Below are 24102 nucleotides of genomic sequence, written 5' to 3'. Positions count from 1 at the left end.
CAAGCCTATGAGCATTTCAGTGCATACTTTTCACCCTCCTCTTTGCATAACTAGGATTATACAGGTGGCAGCCATTAGCAATTCCTCCTTTGCTGGACACCATCTACTTCACCAGTCTGCCGGATCCTGGCCCGGCAATATGAAAGGAAGGGAGGGGTTCCTCCAATAAATGTAAAATATTTTATATTTGTCATCATGCAGCTGAAAAAAGTCTGCTATTTATCATTATAATTTAGAAAATAGATTTAATTTCTGAAATCTTGTATTTTTAATTTGGGTCCACGTTAATTTTCACAATTTTATTTCTGGCTGGTGGGCTTCACCCATCACTCGTCCCTCTGAAGCGCCATAATCAAATATCAAATTTGCTTTGGCAACATTCTTGTCCTTCTATCCCTCCTTCCCCCAGTTGATATGACGTGCTAGGACTTGAAGTCTCAACACAGCTGACAGGGCTTTGCTGTGAAGATGCTGAGCCTTGAAGTCCCTCCATAACTAACAGGCTATGCAAGACTTTGTGCTATACTCCCCCAAAAGCTAGCAAAACATGGTTGGCCATATGGTCTTCAAACATAAGACAAGCTGACTAAATCGAGACTACAAAGCCAAGCAGAAACTACAAAGCCAAGCAGAAACTACACCACCATGGGCTCTATTCTCAAAGACTTCCTGCATGCGGTAAAGTACATGCGGGAAGTTACCGACCAAAACACCGCCACATTGAAATTCACTAAATTTTCCGCATGTTTTTTCCGCATGCTGTAAATGTGTGGGATTCATGCGGAATAATTTCCGCAAAAGTCGGTATTTTCGGCAAAAAAAAAAATCTATTCTCAAAACTGTTCAGGCGCATCATTTCGTCGTTATTTACCGGTTTTTTTATCACCTACAAGTAGTAGGTGATATATTCCGCATCCCATTGACGTTAATGAAGTCTGGAGCCTTAAGGGCTGTGTTTTTTTTTAAAAACACTTTTTCATGCGACCTTTTTACCGCATGATTACCGCATGAATAATGTATGTTTCCGCATCTTTTTTACCTCATGCGGAAAATGTTAGTGAATGTTGAAAAAATGCAGAGTTTACCGCTGGCAGAAATTTAGCGGTAAAATTTTGCAGTAATTTTGGCTCTTTGTAAGTAGAGCCCAAAGGCTGAAAGGTTATACTAATCTTTATTGCCCTGACAAAGTAGAAAGAGCACCCTGAGCCTTGCGATCCCCCATAGCATGTTGGGCTTTGTGATATCCCCCTGCCCCCATAGCAGGCAAGACATGCTGAGACATATGAATCTCCCATAGCAGACAAAACATGCTGGGACTTGTAGTTGGAGCTAGTCTACTTAAGGGGATCCACAGCCGCTTCTTGCTCACAGCATTTTGGTCACGACCACTAATTTGAAAGAAATAGGGGACACAGCGGAAGACACTATCCAAATCCATGACCCAATTAGGTCTAGTAAAGTTGCATGAATGGAGGTGATAGCAAAAGCCAGCGCCATGGCCAAAGGCGGAGGGCAAGGATCTTAGCGTGCAATTTTGGCAAAACGTTAGTGTTTCCCCCTGGGTCCCCTATGCCTTACAAATTAATGGACGCAACCAAATTGCCAAGAGCAGAGAGCGGCAATTGGTCTATGAGGTTTACCACTGGGTCCTCTCAACCACCCTACCGCCTTATAGTCTGCATGTAACTGACAGCATATACTGAGCCCTGTAGCAAACCCAATAGATGACAGGGCATTCTTAAGCCTGGTACACACTTTCAATTAAGATTGGCCAATTACTGACCAATTTTACCACCTCCTTAGTATGAGAGTCATCAGACATTGAATACTGTGAGCAGATTGTGTAGGTAAGCTCTCATAATACATGGAGGTAATAAAATTGGTCAGTGATTAGCCAATCATAATTAAAAGTGTGTGCCATGCTTTAAATGGAACAGACATGCCGGGCCTTGCAGTAGCGCTCACTGACCAGTCCCAGCGCGGAGGGCGGCACCAGCCCGCAGCTCAGCGTATTCCAGGCGGCTGACAGATCCGCCATCTTCGTGCTCTCTCCAGTCGCACATGACAACGTCACTACGGGCGCTGAATGATGACGTATTGGTGCAGGGCTAGCCGTCTCCATGGCAGCAGGGAACGCCAGCCCGCGGAGTGACTGCACAGGCTCGCAGGTCACGTGACGGCCGGTCCCGCCGCTTATTGGCTGGCAGAAGCGCGTGACGTTCGGCTTACGGGAGAGCGGAAAGAACGAGCGGGCGGCGGGGAAGCCATGAGCCAGCAGGGAGCCGCTCTGCAGACCTACAACAACGAGCTGGTCAAATGTGAGGAGCTGCCGGGGACCCTGTGGATACCCTGACTCCCCTCCCTCGCCTGCTGATACCCTGGCCCCCCTTCCCTCTCCTGCTGATAACCTGACCCCCCTCCCCTGCTGATAACCTGACCCCCCCCTCCCCTGCTGATAACCTGACCCCCCCCCCCTCCCCTGCTGGTAACCTGACCCCCCCTCCCCTGCTGAAACCCTGGCCCCTCCCCTGCTGATACCCTGACCCCCCCCCCCCTCCCCTGGTGATACCCTGACCAACTCTTATCCACTCCAATACCCCCCCCCCCCCCCCCCTTATCCCCAGCAGACCATCTTCCCTGCTTATACTCTGATCTGAAACACACACCCCACTTCCTTCTTGCACCTCTCCAATCACCCCACCAGCTGAACATCTCCCCTGCTTATACAATTACCGCTTTCCCTCACCCCTCCAACTCTCTCCCCCCCAGCTGACCATCTCCTTTGCTTTTACTCTGACAACCCCCTCCACCACCATCACCCCCTTTCAATCACCCCCATGTTGACCATCTTTTACTGTACCATCCCCACTTCCTTTTTGCACCTCTCCAATCACCCCACCAGCTGTACATCTCCTCTGCATATACCCTGACCTCCTTTTTTTTGCATCCACCCAAGCTGATTTCCCCTCCCTCAGAAGACCATCTCCCCTTCTTTTACTCTTGATTCGCCTTTATTCCCGCACCCCTCCAATTCCGTGACCATCATCCCTGCTTATACCACAACTGCTTTCCCTCACCCCTCCAACTCCCTTCCCCCCCCCCCCCCCCCCAGCTGACCATCTCCTTTGCTTTTACTCTGCTCTGCCCTCCTCCTTGCTCCCCTCCAATCACACAAATTCTCCCTTCACCCCCTGCTGACTAATTCCACCCCCCCTCACTCGTTCTGCACCCCTCCGAAATGCCACCGTCGCCCGCCCAGCATACAGTCTCCTCTGTTTATACTCTGACCCCCATATTCCATCCCACACCATCCATATCCATCCCTTTCCCCACAGCCAAGCATCTCTACTTATGCCCTGAAACCCCCACCCTGCTTCCTTCCATCTCACACCTCTCCAATCCCCCCCAGGCTTATCTTGTACTTAACTATCTTCCACCCTACTGGCAGTATTGCTCTCCTGCACCTGATCTACTGCTACTCCTATCACATTTAGCCTCTGACCACTTCACTACCTGCCAGCCTGGTTAGCCAGTGCCCTTTTCTTTGACCTTCCACTTTCCTGTGCCCTCCCACTGCCATCAGGCTTTTACTTCCCCTCTCCCTCATTCAGCGTAGCCAGTGTATCTTCCCAACTAGATGTAAGTATGCCATGTGCCTTCTACATCGCCCTATTTCCGCCTATACTCCATATATATGGGGTCTCACCTTTCACTATGGTTATCCAATGAGCAGCCCTTCTGCTTTCCCTGATCATGTTGTGCCATTTTTCAACTCAACCGACTCCCATTCTTCCTTCAGTACTGTTTATTCTTTACCTGTGTCGTATCTGACGCCCAACTTCTCCTGTGCCCCTTCTGATAACCCGATAACCCACTGCTACTGCCATTTATCTATTCGATGATCCATCTCATATGAATGCCTTTTCTGTGGTGTAACTACTGGCGGAGGAAACGATATGTGTGTCTGTGTGTTACTGTTTTTGTATACCAATCTTGGATTAATTTGTAAGATTAGCTTTTGCTGCCATGTGTTATCAGGCTAAAGGTGGTGATACATCTAGCAACGTATGGACAGACAACCAAGAGAAAGATCTCCCTCTGATCTAATCTGATTAGAGAGATCTGTTGGCTCCCCACACGCCACAGGCTGATACCCGATAGATTTCAGCATGATACCTCTCACAAGTCGGCCTCATGACTCTAGCAATTCGGGGGGGGGAGGGGGCAGGAAGGACAGAGGCAAGTGGGGTCTGTCGTCCTCATCGGACGGCACAATATCGCATGCTATTGCTGTTGTGCACCTTCGACCACAACGGGCCAAGATTTTGCAGCTTGCTCGGCCAATACATTTCACTGATTTAGGCCCAAAATGTTTTCAATGCTCGATCCACCATTGTTGCGGCACCGATTTTTATCCGATTCAATATAATTTTATTGTATCGGATGGTTGATTGGTCTGCAAAATCACTAGCTGCATGGCCAGCTTAACACTTCCCTTCTGTGCGCATCAGGTATAGAAGATCTGTGCAGCAAGAGAGATGAGCTGAACCGCCAGATCCAGCACGAGGAGGATGAGAAGAACAAGCTCCAGAATGACATCCGCATCCTGACGGAAAAGCTCTCCAAAGTGAACGAGAGCCTGGCCAGGAAGATGGCCTCCAGGAACGAGTTTGACAAGACGATTGCTGAGACGCAGGCAGCGTATATGAAGGTAGGATAAAGCACAGATCATTTCCCCATAGCCTGTATTAACTACAGCATATCGGTGGTGGTCCCTGTGCTGCACTCAAACTACCCTCAAAATGTGGCCACCTGAACATGTATGCAGGACTTTGCAATGCAGAATTATGAGGTCATTTGCATGCTGACTTTACTGAGGAGATGACCTATCCATTCACCAGAGACTAGCGACATCACTGAGAATGCAGCCTATCCATTCTCTAGAGAGCAGTGACCTCACTGGGGATGCAGCCAATCCCTTCACTAGAGACCAGTGACATCACTGAGAATGCAGCCAATCCATTCACTAGAGACCAGTGACCTCACTGAGAATGCAGCCTTTCCATTCTCTAAAAAGCAGTGACCTCACTGAGAACGCAACCTATCCATTCTCTAGAGACCAGTGACTTCACTGAGAATGCAGCCTATCCATTTATTAGAGGCCAGTGACCTTACTGAGAATGCAGCCTATTCATTCTCTAAAGACCAGTGACATCACTGAGAATGCAGCCTATCCATTCACTAGAGACCAGTGACATCACTGAGAATGCAGCCTATCCATTCACTAGAGACCAGTGACATCACTGAGAATGCAGCCTATCCATTTACTAGAGTCCAGTGACACCACTGAGAATGCAGCCTATCCATTCACTAGAGACCAGTGACATCACTGAGAATGCAGCCTATCCATTCACTAGAGACAGGTGACCTCACTGGGGATGCAGCCAATCCATTCACTAGAGACAGGTGACCTCACTGGGGATGCAGACAATCCATTCACTTGTGACCTCACTGGGAAAACTTGTCTAGTCAAATTGGTGGGCTGCTTATCATGTATTTACATATTCAACCATGCTCAAAACAGTCCATGGCTAGCTGCATTCATGTGTATCAGTTTGCATTCAATTTTATCTAGTTGTAGGGTTTAGTGCATAGTTTGCATCTGTTTTGCATTAAGGTGTGTATTTAAGTTTGTGGGGGGCGTTGCACACCTGTTGGTATTCATTTCAGTTGCAACCTGAATAGGAGCATTGCCGATTCCTTCGCTGTTTGGAAGAGGCCTGTGCTTATCACAGCATTTGGGACTAGTCCATCCTCCAACTGCCGTTCAGGAAGATGGCGCCTTAGATGGCTGCCAGCACCACGGGATTCTGGCTTTTTTTGTTTTTCTTCCCTATTCCCTACCAATTCACCTTCTCCCCCACCCCTCCCACGTAAGGGGTGCAGTGTGATCCGGTGTAGCCAGGTACGCTGGTGGGGAGGCCGGGACCTGGAGGTTTTTCCACCTTGCCAGTGCCTGGGCCCGTTGTCTGTACAGGTACAGGCCGTGTGGAGACCACCGCTGCTCCGCTGAGGTAGGGCACCATGCTGACTAGGATACATTTGGCCTCGCTGGATTCCGGCTTCATCCATCCATCGCCTGCTGCTTCACTGCAGCAGGGGCACCTCTGGTTCAGTCGCTCCATGATGCAAGCCTCTAAACCGGAAGTAAGGGCCGCTGCAGCTGGATGCTTCTGTGACGCCAGATTATTTCTACCTGCCCTGCTGAATGCTGCCCAGGAGTCGGGCCCCACCACAGAAGTAAACACTACTGAACTGGAACACCTTGGCCAGCACTGCGAGTAATCGGGATTCTCAGCAACGTCAGCCATCACCACAGGTTTCTTTCAAGAAGAACTGGCTGGGTCATCACTGCTGAAACTTTGGCTCCCTCTGCCTCCTTTAAGCCATCCCTATGTCTCCTTAGGGATGACCAATGATTTCCAAGTGCATCTGGTGGCGCTGTAGTATGGCAGCCTCGGCTTCTGGCTTTCTGACATTATCACCCCCATCCTTCTGGAACTTTTATGAGCCAATTCCGAGTGTAACTCCCGTTTGTACTTGGTGATATAAATGATCCTTTTTGAAATTATTCCCCGCCCCCCTCCTTTCACAGGCCAATTACTTTGGCTGTTGGAGCCATGCATTGATGTAAGAATTTGGGAGAGTAGATTTGGAAATCTCCAATTCTTCCGCACACCACACTTCAGCACCCAAAGCCATGGACGGGGTCACGGGGAGTTCATTCTCTTGCAGTTCACACTGTAACTGCAGGTACATGATCCCTTGGGCGACAGTCCTGTGTGGACACTGTTCAGATAAGTCATGAGGCAGCAATACAGAGACACAGAGGCTTGTGATTATGCACAGAACATGCCTCTGTGTCCTCTAAAGATTTAAAATACCCGACTCGGGTTCTCTTTAACAGTATTGAATCACTACAAGCAGTCTTCTAGAAGGTAAGACCAATCCTAAGACTGTATACATTTTTGAGCACCTTTAGTATCGCTATTCTATGGATCACCCCAGCATTTTGTTTTAAATCTGTATTCTTGTTCCCAGCCCAATCCAATGAATCTTCAAGGAGTTCTTTTATCTCTGTCTGTGTTCCAGATTCTGGAGAGCTCGCAGACCTTGCTGAATGTGCTGAAGAGGGAGGCGGGGAACCTTAGCAAGGCCACGGACGTGCGGGGGAGCACCAATGCCTGACCGCTGCTGCTGCTGCCGCCTCTATGGGACATTTTGGAACTATGTTTGTACATTTTATATCTGTTGGGATAAATGGTGCAAGTGTGTCATTTTTAAGACTTTTTTTTGTATTTAATTACACTTTATAATAATCAGTGTAATAAAAGAGATTTAAACTAGAATATAGTTCTGTGATGGGAATTTGTCAGTTAAAATCTTAGTTCTGTCACATAATTTTACTTAAACTTTTTTTTAATTTATTATGCTGAACCGAAGGTGTGTTGTTGCCCATAGCAACCAACAAATTACATTTCTGCAATGCCTACAAACAGGGCCGGATTTAAGGCACTGTAGGCATGTGCCTACAGGCGCCTGATGATGAAAAGGCGGCTCACTTCCCTTCTCGGAGTGCCTTCCTTCCTCCTTCCCTATGCAGAGCCCTGATGAGAGCATAAATGAGAGGTTCCTCACCCAGCTCTCTGCATTCCACTGACCAGATCTCCCTTCAGTCAGGGGCACCTCTAGCTACTTAATACTGAGGGTACCTCAGGCTACCTAATACTAAAGGGCACCTGTAGCTACCTATGACAGGCAAGGGAAGTCAGGGAGAAGTGACAGCTGGGCCAGCCAGCACACTTGCGGTGCGGTTCGGCGGGGGTTTGTAGGCTCATGGAGGGCGGAGTCTAGGGTGCCAGGACATCTGTGCCTATAGGCTCCTGTGCAGTAAATACAGGCCTGTCTACAAAGGTTTATAAGACAAAACTGGCTGTTTTTGCTAAATCAAGGAAAATACCTGCTGTACTGTACCGATTCAGATCCTCCCCTCCTCCTTTGCAACCTACAGCTGCCTGCTCACTGCCCATTTGAGGCCACACCTCCTGGCAGCCACAGTAGACATGTATGTTTAGCTTCGTCAGTGTTGCCAACTCATCCCTTTAATTACTGACACATCGAAGTTATACAGGTTCTGGGGCTATTGGCACATAATCAGTGCCTTAACTGCATCTACCTAGCCACAAAACCTGTATAATTCATGTGTCGGTAATTAAAGGGATAAGTTGGCAACACTGAGCTTCATCTTTTGATAGCTGGGTGTCGGAGCAGTCAAAGCCGCGTATCATATTGCTGGCCATAGATTGCCACTGAGTTGCTAATAAAGTGAACGACATGCGATTCTAGAGCGTGCCCTTGAATACAATAGCCGGTTAGGCAGTGCGTGTTTTGCTGTGTGCAGCAAATCAAATAACTGCGCTCCCTGCCTAAAGCAGATAAAGGCACTGGAGGGGTGCATAACTCGTTCCACTTTCCTGAAGCGAATTGATAACCTTGAATCCACTTATCACCATAAGATGGCGATAAAGCACCAGGAATTATCATATTGTCTTTTCATTAAACTCTTGCACAGGACAGAAGGAAAACCCAGAGAAATGCACCCTGTATGTATTTAGAGCAGGCTTTCTCAACCAGGGTTCCCTGAGGACTCTGCAGAGGTTCCTTGGCATTTTACCCCATTGTGAGGGAAGATTAATAGAGCGCATTATAATAGGGGGTACTGTTAAAAGAAGCACTAAATTGGGGTCAGAATAAGAATGAGCACAGTATGAGTGGCAGTGTAATAGGAGGTAGTGAAATTAACAGCCTCACCTACTTTTAACCTCCTTGGTGGTAATGACGAGTTCAGCTCGTCCATTACCGCCGGAGGGCGTCGCTCAAGCCCCGCTGGGCCGATTTTGACAATTTTTTTTTTTTTAAAACACGCAGCAAGCAAAGTGCGTGTTCACATCGATCGCCGCTACATGGTGCATTATAGACCCCCCCCCCCAAGGGGTGGACCGTGACTCCCGATGATGTCACGACGTCGATGATGTCATCACAATCGGGGGAAGCCCTAAAGGAAATCCCGTTCAGAACAGGATTTCCTTATGGGAAGACACAGCGGCGATCGGAAGGGTGGGAGGGACGCTGCAGGGAGGGGGGAATCATGTAGCTAGCTCTAGGCTAGCTACATGATTAAAAGAAAAAAAGTGCTGCGCTGCCACCCTGGCACATTTAATAGAACGCCAGGGTGGTTAAAGACCACACCTCCTGAAAAATAAATGCAGGGGTTCCTCAAGATCAAAAAATTGTTTGCAGGGGTTCCTTGAGATCCAAAAGCTATTTGCAGGGTTCCTCCAGGGTAAAAAGGTTGAGAAAGGCTGATTTAGAGATTTGCGGTGTCAGCTGGCTGCCTCATTTATAAGATTTATGAACACAGGATATTAACAATATGTACAGCTCTATGTTGGCTCTTAGAGGTTTGCTCACATAATTGCATTACCACATCTACTACCTAGCGTTGCCAAATACGGGGAGAAATAAGGCTACCTAGTCAGGGGAGTAGAGATGTCAACTTACTATGGGGGTGTGGCCTCAGTTTAGGGGCAGAGCTTAGGGTGCCACAACGCCTCTGCCTACAGGCTCCTGGGCTGTAAATCCGGCTCTGGTCTGAGCACCTGATCTGAATGCTTTTTCAGGGTCTGTGGTTTAAAGTATTAGAGGCAGAGGATCAATATGTCAGCCTTCTTCTTGCTCTCACTTTAAGTTCCTTTCAAGCTCCTAAAACCTGAAGGCACGTGAAATATGCTTAAAAAAAAAAGATGGTGGGTAACAGTACCCACTACTTACCATCGTTGTGCTGCTCACTGCCTTCCTGGTCTCTCTTGTTCCCCATTTCTGGTCCTCCCTCCTTCCCCATAGACTCTTAGATGTTCACCCAATAAGTAAACAAGTGATTCAGAACTGTGCACTTAATTTGTCTTTAACCACATCCGTACCAGCAGTCTCTGCCCTCCTTAAGGACCAGAGACTGCTGGTACGGTAAAACGCCGCCTCTCTACGAATTGCTGCAATACCCGCTGCTGTCCCATCACCGCAGACTCCTCTTTATGACGACAGAGTGTTGACAGCTGGTTCCTGCCACTGTTTATCAATGTGAGCCAATGTGATTGGCTCTCCGTGATCACATGGTCAGAAGCTAATGAAAGTGGGCTCCTGACCGGCTCACAGATCCTTATAGACTGCAGAGTAAGCGAATTGCGTCGGGTGCAGATCGGCGGTAACGGTGGGGATGTGCGATTCATTGCGACGTTTCATCTATGTCCAGTCAGAGCTGCAACACCACCTGCTGGACGTAGATTTGTACTGCGTCGGTCCGGAACCAGTTAAGATCAGAATAATCAGAATCTGAATAATTTATTTCACCAAGCTTGACTGAATCATGCCCGGTATTCTTTTTGGCACAATGCATATAGCTCAGGAAGTAGACGTAGATAGACATAGATGGATAGCAGCGAACAGCAGAGGCATCGGTTAACATTACATTATACATCACAGTCCCCAATATGACATTTACATGTCCATCAGTGAAGAGAAGTCGCCACCGTCAAGTCAATGTCCTTCGCCGCAGTTCCACTGTCATCCAGCCTTCTGCTTTCTCCTACATAGCCACTGGGTCTGCAGCTTATGCACATGCACAGACGCTGCTTGTCATCACACTCCCATATCCAGGAGCATTCTGCTCAGGCGCAGTAGCACTGAACCTGCACGGAACATTCCTGTAGCCTGTGCGCTCCCGCAGAAGACGCCAACCTGGCTGGGTCACCGGCCGCTACTGAGGGGTCAGCAGAAGACTGGATGATGGTGGAACTGCAGTGAGGGACACAGTGATTTCTAGGGGCTGGATGAAGCTCCAGGTAAGTAAAACTTCTGGCTATCAATATTGGAGGGGGGCACTCTCTGGCTGCCTGTACGGTGGTCACTCTCTCTGGCTACCTACACTTGGGGGTCACTCCCTGGCTGCCTAAACTAAGGGGTACACTCTGGCTACTTACACTTGGGGGTCACTCTCTCCCCACCTAAACTAGAGGGTATACACTCTGGCTTGCGGTGGCTGGGAAGTGTAATGGTTAAGGGCTCTGCCTCTGACACAGGAGACCAGGGTTCGAATCTCGGCTCTGCCTGTTCAGTAAGCCAGCACCTATTCAGCAGGAGACCTTGGACAAGTCTCCCTAACACTGCTACTGCCTATAGAGAGCGTCCTAGTGGCTGCAGCTCTGGCGCTTTGAGTCTGCCAGGAGAAAAGCACGATTTAAATATTTATACTTACATTTGGAGGGGGGTCACTCTCTGAGCCCCCAACTAGGGTGTACATTCCGGCTCTTAAAAAAAAAAAAAAGCAAAATGCTCTAGGTGTGAACAAGCCCTTAAAATTTAAACTGCTGTGACTTTTCTTCCTGCTGGACAAAGTCCTTTCTAACCCCCCTCCCCCCTTCTCCTTTTCCCCCTGTAAAGCAGACTCCCAAAGTACTGCTTTCATTGGAAATATTTTTCACAGATCACAGAAAGGTTCTGATCAGCACATCTGTGTTGGCTTTGATGGGCTCGGCTGTTGATTTATTCCCATGTTTGCTGTTCATTCAATCCGGAATGACCTCGTAGTTCTCTTTCTATGCCAGAATCATCACCGACTCGCCACACTGATCACTTGTAGAGGGAGTCACCTGTGCTAATATAAACTCTACACCCAATCATATCAATAATGGTGGCCACACACAGTACAAAAACATTGCTTTTATTTTTTACTCAGTATTTCAATCAACATTTTTCATAATTTAACACAGTTCTGTTGCTTCTCAATTTTTTATAGCCCATACCCCTTCTTATAGGACAACTGAAGTGAGAGAGATGTTGAGGCTGCCATATGTATTTCCTTTTAAACCATACCAGTTGCTTGGCTGTCCTGCTGATCTATTTGGCTGGGGTAGTGTCTGAATCGCACCAGAAATAAGCATGCAGCTAATATTGCCAGATCTGACAATGTCAGAAACACCTGATCTGCTGCATGCTTGTTCCGGGTCTATGGATTAAAGTATTAGAGGCAGAGGATCAGTAGGATAACCAGGCAACTAGTATTGCTTAAAAGAAAATAGATATGGCAGCCTCCGTATTCCACTCACTTCAGTTGTCCATAGAATGGACATTTGAAGAAAGAGGGATGTGGTGGCTGCCCTATTTATTTCCTCCGCCCCCTCCATAGCAACAAAACACATCGCTAGCCTCAAGGCTATGAATGTGTCTGTACAGCATCGTACCACAAATTGCCGCTTGAGGGATGGTTACTCGATCCCTGAAAGGCGTCAATTCTTGAATGTTTGTACTTAGCTTAAAGGGAACCCGAGGTGAGTAATTGGAGGCTGCCATATTTATTACCAGTTGCCTGGCGGCCCTGCTGATCTATTTGGCTGCAGTAGTGAACTAAATTACACTAGAAACAAGCATGCAGCTAATCTTGTCAGATCTGACAATATTGTCAGAAACCCCCGACCTGCTGCATGCTTGTTCAGGCTCTATGGTTGAATGTATTCGAGGCAGAGGACCAACACGGCAGCCAGGCAACTGGTATTGCTTAAAAGGAAATAAATATGGCAGCCTCCATATTATTCTCACCTTGGGTTCCCTTTAAAGAGACTCCGTAACAAAAATTGCATCCTGTTTTTTATCATCCTACAAGTTCCAAAAGCTATTCTAATGTGTTCTGGCTTACTGCAGCACATTCTACTATCACCATCTCTGTAATAAATCAACTTATCTCTCTCTTGTCAGACTTGTCAGCCTTTGTCTGGAAGGCTGCCAAGTTCTTCAGTGTTGTGGTTCTGTAATGCATCTCCCCCTTCCAGGCCCTCTCTGCACACTGCCTGTGTATTATTTAGGATTAGAGCAGCTTCTCTCTTCTCTCTTATCTTTTACAAGCTGGATAAATCCTCCTCTGAGCTGGCTGGGCTTTCACATACTGATGAATTACATATGGGCAGAGCTGTCTGCACTCTGCAGTAAGAAACAGCCTGACACTTCAGTGGAAGATAGCTGCAGGGGGAAAGAAACACACAAATGATCTCTTGAGATTCAAAAGGAAGGGTGTATACAGCCTGCTTGTGTATGGATGTATTTTCTATGTGTGGACATACTGTACATCAACCTACTTCCTGTTTTGGTGGCCATTTTGTTTGTTTATAAACAAACTTTTTAAAACTGTTTTTAACCACTTTTAATGCAGCGAGGAGCGGCGAAATTGTGACAGAGGGTAATAGGAGATGTCCCCTAACGCACTGGTATGTTTACTTTTGTGCGATTTTAACAGTACAGATTCTCTTTAAGCTGGTCAGGCTACAAAGGGGCCTGAATAGCTTGCAGCCATGAAAGTCTGTGGAGCAGAAAATGACAACTGCTGAAGTTCCTGACCAAATTTTTTAAAAAGTGATTTGCCTCCAGTCAGTGAAGAACCTTCTGTACGGATACAAATAAAAACTTTGGTTTAAAAAAAACAAATGTAACGGAACAAATGTAATGACTGTATTGTTGCTACAGAGGATATCATTTCTCAAAATGTGCAAAAGAACTGCCAACACAGAAACAATCAGGTTTGTATTCACAAAGAAAAATAACACTGATGGTAAAAAAAAAAAAAAGTCTTGTCTCCGGTGTTTGTGGAACATCTTCATGTAGCTGTAGCTGATCCAGCAAACCAAATGAAAACCAGAGGAGCACCTGTGAGAGCCAGGCTGAGTATATTACTTACAAGCAAATAGATCAATAGGGGTAGAGGGTGAGTTCTCAGGTAGGGCTGATCAAATAATTTCTCCTTGCATTCAAATTTCATGTAAATTATATGCACCAATCAGAATAACTTCCTGGCAGTTTTTATTGGTCCAAGTTCAAGCTGCATAACATTTACATGCAAGAAGGAATTATTTCCATCTCGCTGATCATCCCTACTCACAGGTCGCCTACACGCCATCTTCCATCCGCCTCCTCCTCCCGGACCTGTAAGTTTGGCCAGTCGGGGCCAATTGGCACATGGGCAGTGTGGCTGCGCAGCCCCCACCATCTGGTGCCCATGGCTGGGAGCATTCTGCAGTCTGCGCAGTGTCGAGATTTCCATATGGCGAAATAACGTTTTTCCGATAAACTGAACTATGTATGATCAAATACAAATAAAACCTAATTAATTTCCTTCCCCTAAGGTACAGGAGACAAAGACTTTTTAATGTATGGTGATTGCAGGTTAATATATACATTGATCATTGAGAAAGGCAGAGCATATTTTCATATGGCGATATAATATTGCCAAGTAATACTGAATTGCACAGTATGTGTCCCTCTAGAAAGATTAGTTGGGAATAACAGGCAGTCAGCTGAGTGCTATTTGCAATAGGTAATCTCATTCACCTTACTTGAACAATGGAAGCAGACAAGTACCTTGTTTGACCAAACAATTGCCAAACAAGAAGAGTCTTAGGACAATGAAAGAGACAGACCAGACCTTAACTAGCTTTTGTCGGTAAATGAACCAGTTTTTGTAAACAATGGCTCAGACCTGGCTGTATTTAATGCATAGAAGCCTTGGATGGGGGTTGTTTTCCTTTCACAAATGTATGTGTTTCCAAAGTTCAGACACAAAAACAAAGCTTGGGAAATATATTGACTGTGCTGTCAGCAATAGTTCATATTAAAGAGCATAAAGTTATATTATAATTCCCCATCTAGGTTAAGAAAACAGACAGCACATGTATGCATCATTGCATAACAATTAAGAATGAATATAAAAAAAAAGGTTATGGCATTGTATATGTATTAATATAAAGATTATTTGAATGAATATATCCAGGATGATATAGAGATGCTATATGTTTACCAGTGTTGTATGTTAAACAATAATGTTAGAGATATAAAACCCTGCTAACAAGCACAATGTGTTATAATGAGAGATCCATGGTGGTTTTAAGCATGCCAATGATTTTTGGATCAAATCCAATCTATCTTAAATATGGTAGAAAAGGTCACTGTATAATAAATAATAACCAGTGATTCCAGCAAGGTCAGCTATCCATAGAGGAATTATAACATTGATTTATTCACTGTTGGGTTATAATAAAACATGATTTTTGTTTTTAGTTTGCCAAATATCCCAGTAAGTCTGTGATTAGTTAGCCAACAGCACCTACAAAGGGTGAAAGCCAGTATTACACTTGGGTTAAAGATTAGTCACAGAAAGCTCCCATTGGTCACTCCCACTGCCCAGTGATAGGCTAGAAGATTTAATCTCCTGGGCAGGACCATAGGTAGTGAGGGGAATAAGATGAGAGGGGTCATTCAATGAGGGGAGGATCAGACCATCAAGAGATCTGAGCAGACCAGGACATAAGGGATCCCTGCCATCTGAACGCAACCACGCCTAAGAGGAACACGCCCAGAGGCCATCTTGGTGACTATACTTGAACCCAGTTCCGATTTTCTTGTTAGTTAGACGGCTTATTACAGCGCAGAATATCTGAACATATGATGTATTGATTGAATTTCATTGGTTATATTTTAAAAAGGGGTGAGCTTTTCCAAAGTTGCAAGTTGGAAACAACTCACCTAAGTTCTACCATATGTTCATTGATAACTGGCTGTTTAACTCAGTCTTGGATAAAAAAACTAGACCTTTCAAGCTACCTCCTCTAGATATTTTGATACTTTGCCGCAGCATGTGCAGGCCACACCTAACCAAGTTTAGGACGACTCAATAGATATTTTATTCCAAAATTATATGTATTTTACCCGCCTGCTCTGTGTAGTAACACAGGCCAGCGGAGGTTAAAGTGTAGACAGAGGGAAAATTCCTGTCATTTATAGTTGATTGCATAGCGATTGTGGGGCAACGCCCAGTCGTCAGATCCACTGAGTCATCCTAAATTTGTTATATTGAATGGTATAGCTGACATCAGCCAGTTTATTTTGGATAGCGCATTTTTGATTTTGGACTGCGCAATTTTGATTTTTGATAGCCACCATTTTGTTTTTGATAGCCACCATTTTGTTTTTGATAGCCACCATTTTGTTTTTGATAGCCACCATTTTGATTTTGATAACAGCCATTTTGTTGTCGTTCAATTCATCCATTTTGTCTCCAGAGACCCTGTGGTAAATTGAGTAACAGGGCCGACGGCCACATTTGATGAGTCATATCTCTGCACTGTATTTAAGTTGACTGCTAATTGGTTTAAGCCTTTTGTATTGGTGAATAAGTATAATAACATTTTGATATTTTACTGAAATTATTATCCAGCTCATTGCTTATTATAGGAATGACCTTATGAGTTTTATATCAAAAGTGCAATATTATATTGTTTTGATATTGTAATATTTATTCGATATTAAATTGATATTTTTATAAATTGGTCCACATTTATTTGCATGTTTAAACCAGTACTGTAAAACCTCGGAAAACAAGCTCACACAGTTAGGCGTATGTTTGTATTTTAGCTCCTCCTATTTTCCCAGGAGCATTACATTTACATTTTTGATTTTATATTTATTTTTAAACAAGTTATACAAACATTGACAAAACGCCCGACATAAAATTGGAGGCCCCAGCGAGATCCGTTTACTTTCCATTACTGGTTTAAACAGTGTAAAAACGTTTTATTGAGCTGGTTTTATTGCATTGGCTATTGAATCATGAGTGCTACAGGTAGTGATTCAGAACTGCATTTGGAACAGACGTTCCGAAAAATTGTGGAATTTATATTTATACAACTAAAATATAATGAGGAAGTAGATGAATGGATAAGCAGAATGAGGAAAAGTGTAAAACAGGAAGCTGATTGTATATTTCAATCTAAAGGTATGGTGGATCACTATCTTTCATGTATGATCACAATAACCTCGGATTCCGAACTGAAGAAGAGGTTGTTAGGCGCCCTACCCTCTGTGTTATATGGGTTATTAGAGGTAGATATTCTTGCACAATCTAGGAAAAAAGAGATTGTACAGTTGAGATCCCAATTGCAAGGAACAGAGGGAAACGTCCAATCATTGAACTCCCAGTTACGGGATGTGGAATCAGATCTTCAAATTATAAGGGCTGATAGAGACCAATTAATGATTAATATTTCAGACAGGGAGGTAGCGATCAAAAGTCTGGAAAGAGACGCCGAACGGAATCGTGAAGCGCATCGCAGACTTAAACAGGATTTTGAAGAACTACAACAGCAGTACTTCAAAATCCAACAGGCAGGTAGACTCGATAGATCATCCAGCCCTTGCCCGCCAGTACTCACTCCATATGACCTAAAATGGCAAGGCATGTTGGATCGTATGGAGACGGTATGTAAGACTATGAATACCATAATCGATGACAGTACAAGGGTCCCTAAAGATCAACATTTGGATTCCTCTCCAGAGAGAGATATGCAAATGAGGGCCCCTAGGTATGATGATTCCCATAAAGGTCACGACTCCCTTGCTGATATCGATTCAGATGAATTTGAGGCTGATGAAAGAAAGCGGAAATCCAGCCCTATCCCAAGAAGGGGGAAAGGTACGTATAAAGGGGTTTCAAGCAGGGGAAATAATCAGTACTCCCAGGAAAAGCAGAGCTCAGCCAGCATCATAAAATTCTTAAACACCGCTGTGCCAAAATTCACTAAAAAGGGTTCAGCACAAATCGCATCCCACTTGGAGTTATATGAATCCACTATGGATTCTTTAAATCTGTCTGAAGCAGACAGGATCAGATTTCTCCCATGGGTTTTTGATGACAGATACCGCCACTATTTCACTTCATTTAAGGAGCGGGGTATCATTAGATGGCAAGCAGTTTCACACGAAGTGAAGCTTGAGTTTGGGCCGTATCGCACTAATTCAGAAGCTAAACGAGATGTGTATCGACTTACTTGTCGACCCGATCAGAGCCCCCGAGAATTCCTTTCCGTGCTAAAAAACTCTTACAGTTTAGCATATCGGAATCCTAACTGGGAGTCTCTTGATTTTAAACAGGCATATTACGATGCATTGCCTACCCAAATAAAGTTAAGCATGGCCAATGAGTTAGACTTCGGAAACTCCCTAGAGAAAATGGTTACCTCAGCGACACTGCTGTTCAACATCAGTGGGAGTTCCAATGTAAGTGGGAGAAACAACAAAAAGTACCCAGAGCGCAGAGTAGAAGAAACCAAAGTGAAAGCGGACCTAAACCTTGAATCCCAGCAGAAGAAAATACCTCCTGCAAAAGTACCTATCCAGCAGGGCCAAAGACAGCAACAAAACCCTAATCAAAACAGACCACAAAATCCTAAAGGGTCAGATAGGGATAGCTCAGGTTCTGAGAACCAGGTCTACCGTCCTCGGTTCAATCGCAGGTATCAAGGATACCAGGGTTACCAAGGAAACCAGGGTAGTCAAAGGTATAGAGGTTACCAGGGATATAGAGAACCCCAGGGGTACAGACGTCCCCAAAGATATAGACAATGGGATAACCGACCCAGGCAGCAGTGGGAAAGGAGACAGCACCCACCTAATTCACCTAGGGGTAGATCACCACCTAACTCACCTAGGAGTGGATCACCCGCAGGGAACAGATATGATCCCAGGAACCAGAACCCTCGCCGACCTAATAGGTTTGATCAGCTTGTTGATCAAGTGAACAAATTGAGTGACATGATGGGTAAGTTGGCTCAGGGATCTGCAGGAAGACAGCATGAGGATTTTTTAGCTGGGGAGGCAGGGCCCAGCTCTGCCAATTAAAGGAAACCGAGACAAATCACTATACGGAAACGGATATGGCAGTACTAAATACCGTTAATGAAAATGACTTGCAATGTACCGACCTATCCCAGGTCGAGGAAGGGAAGTCTAATGTTCTCGATATTTCAACACAAATATGTGATATTGTGTCATTTGAGCCAGAGCATGAAGTACCCTCTGTTCAGATTGTCCCAGTGGTAGAATCCATGGGAACCCAAATGCCTTGCAGGCGGAATCAGGAGGAACAAGTTCCTAATACCCTGACGCTGCAGAGAGATCATTCTCTGAAGCAACAAATGGAAAAACATTCCAATTTTCTTTGCAATCTTGAACAGGTAGATGGCCGGTATTTTATCGATACCCATCTACAAGATGGATGTATCGGACCGATCCCAGGTTTACTGGATACCGGTTCCCAGGTTACTATTCTGTCTTTTAACTATTACCAGCAGATCTTGGATTCATCACAAAGGAAGCCAAGATTAAAAGCCTTTGACGGTGCGCTGATAAGCGTTGGTGGTAATAGTTTACAAGTAAAAGGCACATCCTGGCTGACATATAAGATCGGTAAAAAGATCATTAAACATCCAACTTTGATTGTTGATCTTCCATATGATAGATTGATCATTGGAATCGATTTGCTCAAACGACTAAATTCCATAATTGACTTCATTAATGAAGCAATATGGGCTCAAGTCAATACTCCAATTGATTTTGAGCGCTCCAGCAATGCACAGTCGCAACGTAGCTGCCATATGATTGAGGAAAGGCCTAACTCTGTTGAAATCCATTTCCGGAACAGTCAGATACCAGAAGTCACGATCCTGAAAAACGGTAAACCCGAGGAAAATGCTAACACTGCTTTTCACATTATAAATATCCGAAAGGATAAGATTGAAAAGATAGTCCTTGAAGAGGATGTGTTAACTATTTCCTTTAAAGGGGGAAACCAGGAAGTGGCAGGCATAACCAAGCATACACAGGCATTGGTTGAAATCGAGAAAATCAATGATACTGTGCTGGTTCCCGTGCAGGTAGATGATATTGCTCGGGTAAAATATGCCAAGTTGGACCTCAAATCTGAGGCCAGCTACATAGGCCTAGGACTGCTGAAGCAGGTTACAGACCCTCAGGTCATCAAATTTATTTCCACACAGGAATGGATCCACGATCTGGATAACGATAACCAGAGTCATAATGTGATTGCAAAATGCATTTTATCTGTGTCCTTAGGAAACAAATCTGCAAAACATGTCTTCAGTGTGTTAAAGGAACCACAGTACCAAATGTACTTAGGAAACGACATTATTCATCGATTTGCCATACAGGTTGATCTGATCAATAATGTTCTGTGGTCCAAATTATCCGGAAACCCAGAGGAATTCCAGGATAGAGAACAAGCCCTGAGATGGGGACAGCGAATACCATATGCAGTGGATATCACTGTCGCTGAAAAAGTAAAAATCCCTGAAGGTTGCAAATCATTTCTTTTACCCATTCAAGTAAAGAAGGGGCAAAAGATGAGAAATGCAGATGCATTGATTTGTTTATCCAATCGGATGCAACAATTGGGGTTGAAGGTAAAACCAATTCCCCTAATAAATATTCATCAGGAACCATTATACATGGTCATGCAAAACATGAGCCCTCATAGTATCACGTTACAGGAGGATACAATGATTGGCTTAGCCATTGACTCAGAATATTATACTTTTGGATTCCAAAATGAAGTCATTGGATTAATACCTGATGAATATTTGACAGAAGAACAAATAGTGGACCAACAATATTTCTCAACACCTGAAGGGTTGTTCAGCATACACTCTGTTTATCCTTTCAGTCCTGAGGAAGGTACATGTCATGTCGAGGAAACATCATTGATTTTCAATCATGAGATCAATGAAAGTGAGTATCAAACACTCCAGCAGGGTAAGGATCAAGCATGTTACACCCCAAATGACTTAACTAATAGGCTTGAAGAAGCTTATGAGGTAGGTCAACCTGAGATTTTCCCAGAATTTCAGGAACGGGTAGAAGAACAACTCTCTATAGCTGATGGATGTTCTAATGAATCAGAACGACAGCAGCTAAGGCAACTATTCTGGGATTTCCAGGAGATGTTTGCCAAGAACTCTTATGACTGTGGGGAGACTAACCTGCATGTTACGAGAATCCTGACTGATCCAGATGCACCCCCTGTGTTTATCAAACAATATCGACTTCCGCTAGCAGCCTACGAGTCATTATCGGAAATTGTTAAGAACCTGGAAAAGAAAGGTATTATCCGCCCAGTACACAGTTCCTTCAATCATCCAGTACTCGGAGTTCTCAAACCGAATGGTCAGTTCCGTCTATGCTCAGACTTGAGACAGTTAAACAAACGTGTCTACATGTCGGGTTGGCCTGTACCATACATTGACCAATGCTTGGCGCAAATCCAAGGGTCTAAAATATTCACAGCCCTTGACTGCGCACAAGGATATTGGACAATTAAAGTGGATGAAAGGGATCAATACAAACTAGCCTTCACATTCGGTAATAGACAATTTGCGTGGACCCGTACGCCTTTCGGATACATCAACGCAGGCCACGAATTTGCTGTGTTCATGCACAAAGCAATGCCTGATGCAGCTGAACGAGGTACCCTAACTTATGTCGATGATATCCTTATCAAAAGTACAATCTTTGAGGAACATATTTCAGAGTTGAGATATGTATTGAATCAACTAAGAGAAGCAGGTGTTAAACTTTCCCTACAGAAAGCTCAATGGTGCCGATCTAAAGTAAATTTCCTAGGACATGAAATTACTGCAGAAGGAATTAATCCACAGAAAAAGAAAGTGGAAGCAATCAAAAATACGAAGTTCCCCACAAATCTCAAGGAACTGAGATCATTCCTGGGGATGATGAATTATTCTCGCAAGTTCATAGATAACTATGCTGAGATTACAAAGCCGCTATTGCAGCTGCTAAAGAAAGGAATACAATGGGAATGGAATGAGTGCCATGAACAAGCTGTATCTGAGCTTAAAACAAAACTCATACAGGCCCCATGCCTTGCTTATCCAGAAGGTGGTAAACCCTTCTATGTTGAAACAGGTTTTACCGACAAGAGTGTAAGTGCAGTTCTTTTCCAAAAGCAAGAAAGACTGAATAAAATAATTGCTTATGCCAGTAAATCACTATCACCAGTTGAAATCAAATTTAATAATTGTGAGAAGGCATTATTAGCAACTGTGTGGGCTTTGCAATATTTCAGAAGTTTTATTCAAGGGGAAAAGATCATTGTAGAAACTGCACACCAATCACTACAATATTTGCAAAGTAACCAAATAAAAGAAGGTAACCTGTCAAACAGTAGGATAACGGCATGGACAATGTCCCTAATGGGATGGCCATTGGAAATCAAATATAAACAGGATACTAAAAACCCAGTTGCTCAGGGATTAGCTGAACTCCATGATTGTACTCATGTGGAACATAAAGATGAGTCACCAGAAAACGATTTTCTGGAAGAGCAATCTTTATCCCCATATAAATCCTATGAAGAGGAGTACTGCAAATCACTACCATGTGCATATGTTGACGGCTGTTCTTTTCACACAGAAGGAGATGAAAAGATGCTGGTTGCAGGTATCGGTATCGTATGGAATAACATATTTCCAGAGATATCTGCGGGATACAAAATTGGTCCCAAAAGTAGCCAGGTCGCAGAACTTGCTGCCGTGTATAAAGCTATACAAATAGCTATCGAACATGATCTTAAGGAGTTTGTTTTGATAACAGATTCTGAATATGTTCGAAACAGTTTTGTAGAATATTTTCCCAGTTGGAAAAGAACTAGTATGACAAGGAGTAACAAAAAGCCAGTCAAACATGGTAAATTGTTCTGTAAAATAGATGAACTGGTTAATACCCACGACCTTACCATTTATTGGAAAAAGGTAAGGGGTCATTCGAAACACCCTGGCGCTGATAAAGATGGGAACGATCTAGCAGATTCCCTCGCTAAGAAAGCAGCCATTGATGGTGAAATCTTCGATATCAATGACCTCATGGGAACTATCGAAGTAAATGTCACCACTAGGGGGCAGGCCCAAAAGGAGTCTCAACCCAGTGTAGCAATGTGGAGTCAAGATTCTCCTAATGAGGATCTCATTGCGAGCCAAAAGGGGATCCCATTATTGGTTTGTTTTATAAACATATTGGAAGTCCACATGATTATCCCATCACCGTGGAAGACTGCAGTGACAACGAAGAATTACGCATTCTGATGAAAGGTGTGTCACAATTTTCATTACAGGATGGATTGCTGATACGAACCTCGAAAAATGGTATTACGCAATGGGTAGTACCCGCAGCATATCGGGGTTTGATGTTGCAACATGCTCATGATGCCCCGACAGCTGGTCATCGAGGAGAGAAAATAACGTATGAGTTATTAAGAGACTACGCTTACTGGCCACACATGTTACAGGATGTCAGGACATATTGTCAAGGGTGTTTGATATGTCCTCAATTCCAGCCACAAGGTCCCACTCACAGGGCACCGCTGATGAAAAGAGGAATATCCATGCCATGGTCAGACATCCAGATCGATTTCATTGGACCAGTAACAACGTCCTCAAAGGGAAATCGATACATGTTAACCGTAACATGCCTGTTCACTAAATGGGTAGAATGTCTACCAAGTAAAACATGCAGTTCCAGTGTGTGCGCATCACTGCTCATTAACCACATATTTTCCCGATTTGGTCTTCCACAGCGCATCGAATCCGATCGCGGAAGTCACTTCACCAGTGAAGTAATGACCAAAATGTGGGAAATCCTAGGGGTAAAACGGAAGCTACACATAGCTTACCGACCAGCCTCTAGTGGTGGAGTGGAGCGTTACAATCAATCCATTGTAAATATCCTGAAAAAATTTGTTAGCGAATCAGGTAAAGACTGGGATGTCAAGCTGCCACTAGTTCTTATGGCTATTAGAGCTACTCCAAGCGCAGCAACCAAACTTTCCCCATTTGAGATGCTCACTGGTAGAAAGATGGTGTTACCCCAGCATTTGCTTTACAAAACCTCAGATCACAACTTGATGAATGCAACTACTGCACATCAATATGTGGAGAACTTACGGAAGCACCTCCAGCATGCCTTTGCATTTGCTCAAAGAAACATCGAAAAAGCCGCAGTCAGTACGAAAACGTACTATGACCTCAAAACTACGCAAAAGGAGTATCAGATTGACGATAGAGTGTATCTGTATAATTTCGC

At 44.5% G+C, this 24102-nt stretch overlaps 2 protein-coding genes across 2 annotated transcripts in view; one reads left to right on the top strand and one right to left on the bottom strand.

The window, feature by feature from the left end:
• ANAPC2 (anaphase promoting complex subunit 2) overlaps positions 1-2120 on the bottom strand; it is a 58268-nt gene extending 56148 nt beyond the window's left edge. Inside the window, exon 1 of the mRNA XM_068248660.1 lies at positions 1970-2120. Coding sequence (XP_068104761.1) covers positions 1970-2038 — 69 coding nt within the window. The 5' untranslated portion in view covers positions 2039-2120. The remainder of the gene's footprint in view (positions 1-1969) is intronic.
• Positions 2121-2181: 61 nt separating this feature from the next.
• Positions 2182-7409, top strand: SSNA1 (SS nuclear autoantigen 1). The gene is made up of 3 exons (XM_068248661.1): positions 2182-2318; positions 4512-4711; positions 7153-7409. The coding sequence occupies exons 1-3, from the start codon at positions 2267-2269 to the stop codon at positions 7246-7248; spliced, it is 348 nt and encodes a 115-aa protein (XP_068104762.1). The 5' UTR covers positions 2182-2266; the 3' UTR covers positions 7249-7409.
• Positions 7410-24102: the final 16693 nt, after the last annotated feature.

This window comes from Hyperolius riggenbachi, chromosome 8 (genome assembly GCF_040937935.1).
Source record: "Hyperolius riggenbachi isolate aHypRig1 chromosome 8, aHypRig1.pri, whole genome shotgun sequence".
Taxonomy (NCBI): domain Eukaryota; kingdom Metazoa; phylum Chordata; class Amphibia; order Anura; family Hyperoliidae; genus Hyperolius; species Hyperolius riggenbachi.
The sequence above is the reverse complement of the archived record's forward strand: the minus strand, read 5'-3'. Positions and strand labels throughout refer to the sequence as shown.